The sequence below is a fragment of the Rhinopithecus roxellana genome, chromosome 19 (assembly GCF_007565055.1).
Source record: "Rhinopithecus roxellana isolate Shanxi Qingling chromosome 19, ASM756505v1, whole genome shotgun sequence".
Lineage (NCBI taxonomy): Eukaryota > Metazoa > Chordata > Mammalia > Primates > Cercopithecidae > Rhinopithecus > Rhinopithecus roxellana.
Window position 1 is genome coordinate 210,167 of NC_044567.1, and position 10,922 is coordinate 221,088.

Here is a 10,922-nt window from a genome sequence, read left to right on the forward strand (position 1 = left end):
ACCCTATAGTCATCCTCATTATTCAGGTGAGGCAAGTTGAGGCACAGAGAATTATGTAATCTACCTAACGTTCAGGATCATGTGGCTAATAAGTAGAGACGACTATTAAGAACCCAGCTAGTCTGGCCCCCGAGACCCACCCACTCAACCAGGACACCCTTTGGCTTCTCGAATGAGTTTATGTCACTAAACATGTTCATACATGTAAACTTTCAGAGCTTACTGCTGCTGTAGCATAATTTCGTCCTTAATCACGGGGTCACTCAAATACAGCTTATAGAAAGTTGGTCGGCCATGGTTGACATGGATGATGATTTGAGAGTAAAAGCAGTTATCTCCTCACTTATAAACAAACCCTGTCACAGCGAGTCTCTTGCTGTAATCACAGAACAATTCTGTTGCATTTATTTTTTTGAAATATGTTTAACGGAATACATAATACCACGATCTACTATCAGAGCAAATATTCACAGTAAGATAGAAAGAGTTTTATGAGTTTACAGTTTGAATTGTTTTTGAAAGAGGAGGAGGAGAAGAAGATGATGAAGGAGAAGGGAAAACAGCAAAAGAGAGAGAGAAATCAAAATAGAGTCAAGGCCCTTTTTCATTGCTGGTGACAAAATAAAAGGCGTTCTCTTAAGGAAAGACCCTCTCGTTAGCCTGCCTCCACCTCAGTGCTGGCACAGCTGTAGGAGTAATTACCTCCGGAAAGAATAACCACCATTCAAACATTACATTTTCTAAGTTTTACATTCCACTTGTTTTTTTTTTTTCTCCTGTCTGTCAAGAGACTATCAATGCTTGCATCTCAGATTCCAGATTCCCTGTTTATCAACCACGGGAGGATTAAGGATGCCCGCTTCCGCTTTGATATCATGTTTTCCCGAAGCTACCTTTCCTTATGACACAAAGGCCTGCACAACTTTAAAAAAAGTGAGGCTGGAATTCTCTGAAGCTCCAGGATCAGGGTCTTCGGGGTCTACTTAGGAGACACCAGGACTCCACAAATCCACTGAGATGGAAGTTGGGAGCGCTGCAAAAATTGTCTTCCCTCTCCACTGCACTTTAGCTGAAGGAGGGATTGATGAGCATTTTGCAAGTCTACTATCCAGTATATCACCAAATCCTGTTAGAGACAAACCAGCACCACCAGACCCTCCACATTTAAACTGGCCAGTAAGCATTTGATATGAATGCAGCTTCATACAAAACAAATCTACATCCTCTCTTCTTCAGAAAGGTGGCAGTGTTGCCTTACGGTTTTGACCAAATACAAAGCAGTGGTGAGGTCTCTAGCTAATTAACAGATAACTGCCTCACCTCACCATGAAAAGGAAGGACTTAATCCACTGCCGACCCCGGTGGCTGGCAGACTCATCCCAGAGCTTCAGGGACAGTGAGGCTCGTGACCGCCTAAGCTCTTGAATTTTCACCTTGCGTCAACAGTGAAGATCCTAAGAAAATCTCCAGCTGACCCCACAGGCATCTAAAATCCGAGGGCATCTAAGAAAGTCAGAGACTGAACCTTACCTCCCAGCATCTACGTTTTTCCTTTTTGAACCATCCATCCCAAGTGAAACAATTGAGTTCGCCCCATGTAGAAGCGCTAAGGAAAACTTAGCTTAGCAAACTATGCCAGCGTCTTTCTGACACCTGTTATGTCTAATGCTCACATCGGAGTTCTCATAAAAGTAATCAATCTAAGTAGAAGTCCTACAGTATTGAATGTGCTGTTAACCAGTTTTCTAAAATCAACATTATACACAGAGCTACTGAAAAATAACTTCAGAAGTCAAGTGTTGCTTTGTCCAAACACGGAGGCCCACACAGACACCTTCCATGGGCGCGTGTACAAGCTCTTTTGGAGAAGCGGTCAGAGCTCCCGTCTCTCCCTGCCACTCACCTCCACTCAGCGTCCTTTGAGAAGTTTCTCCATGTGCCACTAACAGAAATTTTGGGGGAAATTCTCTATTTATAAATATCAGATGGTTTGGGAAAAAATATTTGTGGCACTGGGCTTTCTTTTTTTTTTTTTTCTACAGTGATGTCATTTTAAATACTTGGTGTGCTCCAAATTTGCTATTTTTACTTCCCCCAAGTGACTTTTTTTGGGAAATACATTTGTTTGGATTAGCTACATTTTAAGTGACCCCTGTACCTAACACAACATCAGGTTCATCTTCTCAGCGATTGTAACTGATACTACGCAGCTTCCAAACTTGAAATCCCTTATTTGTTCATTTCCAAAGTTGCTCCCTCCGAATGTACCCCTTCAAAATTTCTAGTCATAGATGCAGAGAAAATAAGATAAAATAAAATAAAAGGATTGGCCTTTTCACAGATGAACAACCACACTCAACCACCCAAAGCACTTACAACGGAAGACACGAAAGGCCCCCAAAGTCAAATAAAATTCTTCGCTTCCACAATGTGCTTTTGGGGAACAAAGTTGCGGGAGACCTGGCAGGCTTTGAAACATTTATTGGAAAGCAGTTCTAGAGTTGAGAATTGCAGAAGAGGAAAGTTTAAGAAGGAATGCTAAATGCCTTCGCCCTACCTGATCTGAACTTGCTCCTAATCAGCAAGGAATGCTCAGACCCCAGGAGTGTCATGTTGAGTCTCAGCAAGCCGCTGGTCCCTTGGCCAGGCGCCCCCTGTTCTCCACCAGCAACAGGCTCCCGGGAGCCCAGCTGACCGCAGCTAACAACCCAGAATTCATCCAACTCTCCGTGAGCTCCCCTGGGTAGGAGTACAGTGGCAGCCAGTGTCCCCAGAAAACTGGCGCCTCCCCCCTCGCAGTGCGGGGCTAATTAACTCTTAGCCGGCGGGACCCTCCTCCTCCTCGGAGGTTGGCCAGGAGCAGCGGCATCCCAGGCGTTCCTGGCTGATGTCATAGGCTGCCGGCGATTGCGGAGAATCGCCACCACGCCTTTATGAAGGTCCCAACTTTGCCATCTGATACTCTTTACTACTGACAGGCGCTCAGCCAATCAGGAGCGGCGAGCGGGGCCTGGGGACCTGGAGCCGCCGGAGCTGTCTCGGGAGCCGGCTCTTAACTCTTTGCAGCGGGCCCAGCAGCCGCCGAGGCGCACAGGGCGGGAGCAAGGCCGGGGGTCGGGAATCTGGGAGAAGGGCGCGAGCTAAGGAGCTATGCCCACAGGAAAGGCGGAAGGGCTGCGACGCCGCGGGGCTTGCAGGTTGTGCGCGCGGCTGCGGCGGCCGCTGGGAGCTCCGAGGGCCTGGGGATGGGCGTGCGCAGCCGGGGCTTTCCCGGCCCGGCTTCTGCCTGCGAAAGGGAAGCGGCCGGGATCTCCCCGCCAGCCGGCTTCAAAGGCTGCGCGAAAGGGCGTGCGCGCCGGCGGGACGGCTGGCGCCGGGCAATTTGGAAATAAGCTGGACCGCTGAGAAGAAAAGCTTCCGACGGACCGGAGCCCACGCATTCTCCTGGGTTGCAGGGGGCTCAGGGTACTGGCAGAGACGATTCTGTATCTCGCAGCTCCAATACGGGACTGAGATGCATTTCCACGGGGAAAATGGAAAGACTTTCATTTTTCTAGGATATGCTTTTTTGGGAGACAAATGTGACTCGGTGCATCTGGAGATCCAGCTGCGACACAGCGCTCACACCTCACAACCCCGAGGGAATGGGAAAAGATACCTGAGTCGGAGCGAAAAACTTACCGGGCTCTAAACAGGGAGGGGCTCTGGAGCAGGGGGCAAGTCAGACCTCGGGTTAGGCTTAGCTTGGGGAAGGCTCAAAAACTCTGCCTACGAATGAGTCTGTCCTTAGGGGGAAATCCATTCCGTAACGACCCAGAGTTATTTGTGCATCTGGCCGAGGTGTTATAGGCACACGGATCAATGAAATAAAACCAAGACCCATCTCTCAAGAAGCTGGTTTAATAGTTGGTGGCTCAGAACATAAAACCCACTCTATATACGTATATAATTAGGGTTTATTTGCACCTTCATATGCACGTGGGCCCCGGGTGTCATCTATCACACACAAGCCTGCCTATGTCTCTACTATGAGTCCTTAAAAAAATCAGTCGGTGACAGATGGAGACCCGAGGTGACAATAGCTCATGGGGACAACCTCTAATGTCCTGAGTCCCGGCCTCTGCCCCATGCCCTGTTGCTGAAAACACATTAGAGGGGTTAACCCTTGAGCTTACTCTCTGGATCTGAGTGGGTCGCTTTTGTAAATAAGGTCTTCAGGGATAGACACGTTCTTGCTGATGTGTCAGAGACGAGGAAGAACAATCCGTCCATGTTCTCTTTGGGGATGTAGTCCTGGCCTGGGCGCCTGACTCTAGGCTGATTTGGGGTGCGGGAGCATCTCAGCGGTTATGTAACGTCATTTTCCCATTCCTGCTATAACAAATTACCACGAATTTAGTGGCTTAAAACAACACACATTTATTATCTTGCCGTTATGGAGGTCAGAAGTCCAAAGTGGGTCTCAGTGGGTCAAAATCAAGGTGTCGGCAGGGCTGTGTCCGTTTCTGGAGGCTCTAGGGGAAAATCGATTTTCTCACTTTTTCCAGCTTTTAGAGGCTGCCCCAGTTCTTGGCTTGTGGCCCCTTCCTCCATTTTTGAAGCCAGCAATCATGGATCAAGTTCTTAGTGCATCTTATCGCTTTAACGCTCCCTTCCCCACCTTCTGCTTTCCTCTTCTACATTTACCTTACTGCAAAAATAAACTCTATCATAAAGTCAGTTTATTATCCTCCCTAATGTCATCTACTGCCTGGATTCCCTTTGCCGTATAATGTAACCTATTCACAGATTCCTGGGATTAGGACATGAACATGGGGGGAGAGGGCATGATTCCGCCTGAGCTCTTTCTTTCTCTTCTACCTCTCCTGGTCTTTAGTCAACCCCCAGCCCCCTGGTCTTCAATGAGAAGAAGAAAAGTGGAGGGAGGTTTGGGAACGGGTGCACACAGCAGTCTGGAAGGGCTCCGACCGGCTTTGAGATGTGTGTGGCAGGGAGGTACTCTGCAGGGAAGAGATTGGTGGGATAAGGAATATTGCAAAATTATCTGAGCAGGGAAAACTATTTTGAGCAACATTAAAAAAAGAAAAAAGAAAACGCCAAACAGATTTTTATCCCTAAGGCTCTGGGGCTGAGAAGAGATACATGGCAACTTGGCAGAGAATTATTTTTTTCAGTGCAAGTTGGGGTGAAATTAGCTGAAGCCAGCATTGAATGTAGGGTCTGCATGACCTAGATGAGTTGGCCAGGAGTAGGTTGTTTTTTCTCTCTGCAGGCCTGGGAGTGTGTGTGTATGTGTGGAGTGTGTGTGGGCGCACGTGCATGTGTGTGTGTAGGGAAGCATAGTTTCTTTTTTTCAGTAAGTTTGGGAAATACCAGTAACCACAGACCCCCTCAATTTTCCCACCACAGTGTGGAGTTACTGACATATGTCCTGAAATTTATACCCCCTATGGCTTGGAATATCTATGGTTATAAATATGCTCATATAGAAGTTCATCATTTCTCCTCTCTAGCCAAGCACTTTTGGTTTAAAAAAAAAAAAACAAAAATGGAGAGGGATGGAATTTGGAGAAGATGTTCCCAAGGAAAACAAAACTCCTAGGCTGCTATGCTCAGAAGCAGCAGGGCTAATGCAGCAGTGGCGTGCTGCCAGGCTCTGTCCTGCAATGTCACCATCTTGGAGTGTGTTTCTCTTGCCAGGCTACTCCACGGCCTTCTTTCCCGGGGCCTGGAGTAAGCCCGTGGTGTGACACAGAGGCAAGACATGAGCCTCCAGTGTGAGAAAGATCTTCGAATCAGGATAACCTTGCACTTCGGAGGGAAGTATTGGGGTTCTCCGGGATGCTCAACGTCTTATCTGTAAAATGGAGTTAGAAATACTTCCGGGAAGAGTTGGGATGTTTAAATGAAACAATACATGTGGGGTGCCCAGAACAATTCTTCTTGGTGGGTTTTATTTTATTTTTTATTATTTTGAGACAGAGTCTTGCTCTGTTACCCAGGCTGGAGTACAGTGGCGTGATCTGGGCTCACTGCAACCTCCGCCTCCCGGGTTCAAGAGATTCTCCCTGCCTCAGCCTCCCGAGTAGCTGGGATTACAGATGCGTGCCACTGAGCCCAGGTAATTTTGTATATTTAGTAGAGATGGGGCTTCACTCCATCAGGACCAACCAAGCTGGTCTTGAACTCCTGAGCTCAGGTGATCCGCCTGCCTTGGCCTCCCAAAGCACTGGCATTACAGGTATAAGGCACCGTGCCCGGACCTGGTGTGTTTTGGACCCTTCTTTTTACTTCCCTTGCCCCAACCACCTCCAATCACTCATGAAGATTCCAAGCAATTCTGTCTCCTTCCCCTTCATTTTATCTTTCTCTCCTTTGCTGTTAGTTACCGGTGTAATAAGTTGCTAGACATTCAGCAGCTTAAAACAATGTACATATTTACTGTCTCACAGTTTTCATGGTCAGGAGTCCAGGCATGGATTATCTGGGACCTCTGCTTAGGGTCTAACAATGCTGCACTCAAGGCGCTGGCTGGGGTGGTAGTCCCATGAGAAGCTCCGTGTCCCCTTCCAAGCTTACTGGTTGTTGATAGAATTCAGGTCTTTGCAGTGTTAGAACTCACAATGGCTGGCTTTTTTTCCAAGGCCAGCAGGAGACTTTTTTTTTTTTTTTTTTTTTCTTTTCTGAGCCGGAGTTTCACTCTTGTTGCCCAGGCTGGAGTGTAATGGCGCAATCTTGGCTCACCGCAACCTCTGCTACCCTAGTTCAAGCAATTCTCCTGCCTCAGCCTCCTGAGTAGCTGAGATTGCAGGCATGCGCCACCACCCCTGGTTAATTTTTGCATTTTTAGTAGAGAAGGGGTTTCTCCATGTTGGTCAGGCTGGTCTCGAACTCCCGACCTCAGGTGATCTGCCCTCTTTGGCCTCCCAGAGTGTTGGGATTACACGCGTTAGCCACCACACCTGGCTGAGAATGTCCTCTTTTAAAGGGTTCACCTGATTAGGTCAGGCTCACCCAGGATAATCTTTCTTTTAATTCCAAGTCATAGTAATTAGGAACTTTAATTATGTCTGAAAAACCTCTTCATCTTTGCTAAATAATGTACCTAATCATAACAGTGCCTCCATCACAGTCACTGGTCTCTCCCATATTGAAGAGGAGAAGATTATCCAAGGGGATAGTTCATTGAGAGGTCACTTTTCAATTCTGCCTTCTGCAGCTGTGGTCCTCAGCCTTCAGCCACAATGGAAGTGATTATATCCATTGGTGCGAGTCCAAAGTACAGTGCAGAGTCACTAGCTTAAATCTTGACCCCTAACACATCTCCTTTCCTAGGAGCACCATGAGGTCAGCGGCTGGGTCACAGACAGGGGACAGTGTGGTGAGCAGAGGGACAGCTCACCTATGTTAACCTCAGGACCTCGAATTCTCCCTGTGGTCCTCTCTTAGCAAATCCCCTTCCCCCACCAAGGTCATTATTGTGTGAATGGATCTCATGAACAGTTCTTCAGGACCTCTCTCCAGTATCACCTCTTGTCTGTTTTCTCTTTTTTTCTCTCACACATCGGTGAATAAGTAACTTCAGGGAAGCATTTCTCCATCTTTCATTAGCTCATTTAAGATGCATTTAGGGGGCCAGGCATGGTGGCTCCCACCTGTAATCCCAGCACTTTGGGAGATCAAGGCAGGTGGATCACTTGAGCCCAGGAGTTTGAGAGCAGCCTGGGAAACATGATGAAACCCTATCTCTACTAAACACACACACACACACACACACACACACACACACACACACACACACACACACACAAGTCAGGCTTGGTGGCACATGCCTGTAGTCCCAGCTACATGGGAAGCTGAGGTGGGAGAATCACCTCATCACCCGAGCCTGGGAAGTTGAGGCTGCAGTGAGCCATGATTGTGTCACTGCACTCCAGCCTGGGTGACAGAGTGAGACCTTGTCTCAAAAAAAGAAAAAGGAAAAGGAAATGCATTTAGGGTTGTCAGCAAGTCACTGTGGCAAGTGCCTGGCAGGCATGCATAGAGAGATAGGTTTGCAAACTCAAATGAGTTGAGTGACCCAGAGGTAAGAGAAAATGTAGGCAGAAGGGGATTTCCTGAAACCAACTGGACAGCAGATGGCTCATCCAAGGAGGGCAGCCATGATCTAGCTCTAGGTGACTGTAGCCATGAGGGAAGGAACACAGGCCCTCATTGCTGTACTCCTTTACTGTTCAAAGACACTGGAAATCCAGGTTGTAATGTTAAAGGTATTAGCTTTTAAAAATATGAACAACTAGGCCGGGTGCAGTGGCTAATGCTTGTAATCCCAGCACTTTGGGAGGCTGAGGTGGGTGGATCACAAGGTCAGGAGTTCGAGACCAGCCTGACCAATATGGTGAAACCCCGTCTCTACTAAAAATACAAAAATCACTTGGGAGGCTGAGGCAGGAGAATTGCTTGAACCTGGGAGGTAAAGGTTGCAGTGAGCCGAGATCACGCCACTGCACTCCAGCCTGGATGACAAAGCCAGACTCTGTCTCTAAAAAAAAAAAAAAGAACTATCTGTAATTTTAAAAAATGTATTAAAACACTATAGGTCAGCCAGGAGCAGATCCAAATTGTATGATCTGAGTCTTATAAAATTTGAGGGTTCTTTTAAAAATGAATGCAAAATTATAAATATGATTTTAAGTGCAAGGTTGACTTTTTACACAGAATGAGAAATGAAATCACAGCCTAACAGTAGCATGGAAGATTTAGTATTTTTTTATTTCTAAGATTCTTTAGTCAATTTGACCAGAAATGATAATGTAGAGATGCTTTCTAATTGCATCCTGCCTTCTCTCCTTTCCACCTTGAACTCTCTAAAACCCTCAGTTACTCCCAGCACCCACTAGGCCCATGCAAGAGTGTGTGTGTCTGTATGTGTGTGTGTGGAGCAGGGGTGGGGAGGAAGGGTGAGTCCAGCTCTGGAGCCAATAGGGCAGGTCTGCACACTGAGTCAGACCCCCTATGAACCTTCTTGGTGAACTCTGTTCTGAAATTTATCCTCTGCTTTCCAAGAACTTGACTGCAGTGGCAAGGATGAAGTATGTACCATCAAGTTACCTACTTGAAGAATTACCTATTTAAGAAATGCAACCTCAGCCTCTCAATTTCTTTCCATTCCAGAAATATTTATTAAGCACAGACTGTGTTCTAGCACTCTAAGGAATATAAAGATAAAGCAGATAGGGTCCAGAACCTCTAGGGGCTAAGAATATCGTGGTAGGGGTCATCCACAAACTCTCAACAAACTAGAAATCCGGTGTCATTATTCTATGAGTTAATGTCATGAAAGCACAGATGGAACTCGTGTCAGCCACACTATTAACATAACCTGCTTTCTTTCATAAAAGTGAATGTAAAAGGATTTTTGCCTAATTTAAACAAAGATTTAAACAACATAAAGAAAGTAGTCTCAGTTGCAGGATCGGTCATAGCCCCTTCTGAGTCTGCCTGACAGCCAGCAATGCTTTTCACCCTTCCTCTCTCTCTTTGCACTTTTCCATCCTAGTTCCTGCCCAAGAAAAGGGAATACAATGTGCTCATCCCGATTTGGAGCCGCCGGGTTGGGCCGCATTTACTAGGTAGCAGGGTCACCATGCTGAAAGTCATGCACCCCTGTGTGGCCTCTTCTTTGTCTTCCTGGTTCCTTGCTACTCTCACTTTAAGAGGGGTGAAGAGGAGTGTAGAATAGAAACGGTGAGCGTTCTGGCAGTGTGTAAACGCAAACCATTCGTGATTCCAGCTCCATTCTTGCCTTTAGGTTATATGACACAGAGATATTGCCCAAGCTTGTTTGCACTGGACCCATGTAATGATAGTGTCCTTGGGGTCCAAGTTATATCTGAGAGGACTGTCTCGCTGCTGTGACTTGTTTGCCATAGAGAATAGGGACAATGGAGAAGTGTGCTGCATGGAGATGAACTCATAGTTGTCATTCATTACTGGGTAGATGCAATTTTCAGGGTGCAAATTCTTCAACTTTACTTGTTTTTTTCCCCCTCTATTTTAACAGTGTCAATGTGAGTAATGATCACCCAGTCTTCCAGTAGACACTTATCCATCTTTGTTTTTCCAGGTTCTCTTGAAATTGATCATTGCTGCTTCTTTTCTTCCTCTTAGAACTCCTTCCGAAGCTGTATATCTTTCTGAAATTCTTCTCTTTTGCTCTGGACCCATATATCCAAATGCTTTCTCCACTTGATTTCGCAAAAGCTCTTTGACAATAACAGGTGCAAAACCAAGTTTAACTACTTCCTCTCATCAAGCTTCCCTTCAGACCTAATCCTTTTCCCACACTTTACTTCTTGAATTTTCCTGCTCATTCCAATGAATCAGAAAAAGTGTCCACATAATTACTAGTTTGGGGACAATGGCCACAATCTGTGTTTCTGCATTCTCTCTATCCTCAATCGATCACCATGCCATATCCATTCTCCTCCCAAAATATCTACGGAATGTACCTCCTTTATTTATCGCTAATGCCTCTTCCTTATTTCAAGCTCTTGTTGATTTTTTCTCCTGGTTTATTACATGTGTCTCTTGAGTGGTCTTCTTCCTCTTAGGCTTTCCCTGCTCCAGTCCATCTTCCACATTGTCACCAAAGGGATAATCCTAAATCATAAGGCGGATCATGTTGCTTCCTTCCTAAACTCCTTTTTGGCTCTCTTGTGCCAAATAATTATGTCCATGCTCCTAAGTGTGACATAGAAAGCTCCACATACTATGGCCCTTGTCAATTTCTCCTCCTTTATTTCCTCCCCTTTCTTCCCAACCTTGTTCGTTCATTCATTCGTTTGGTCCTTCCTTCCTTCCTTCCTTCCTTCCTTCCTTCCTTCCTTCCTTCCTTCCTTCCTTCCTTCCTTCCTTCCTTC

General features: G+C 46.3%; 1 protein-coding gene across 1 annotated transcript in view; it reads right to left on the reverse strand.

The window, feature by feature from the left end:
* The window catches only part of LOC104667948 (myocardin), a 95,507-nt gene extending 92,684 nt beyond the window's left edge, over positions 1-2,823 (reverse strand). The window contains 1 exon segment of the mRNA XM_030923667.1: positions 2,558-2,823. Within this exon segment, the coding sequence (XP_030779527.1) occupies positions 2,558-2,612 (55 nt within the window). The 5' untranslated portion in view covers positions 2,613-2,823.
* Between the last annotated feature and the right edge of the window lie 8,099 nt (positions 2,824-10,922).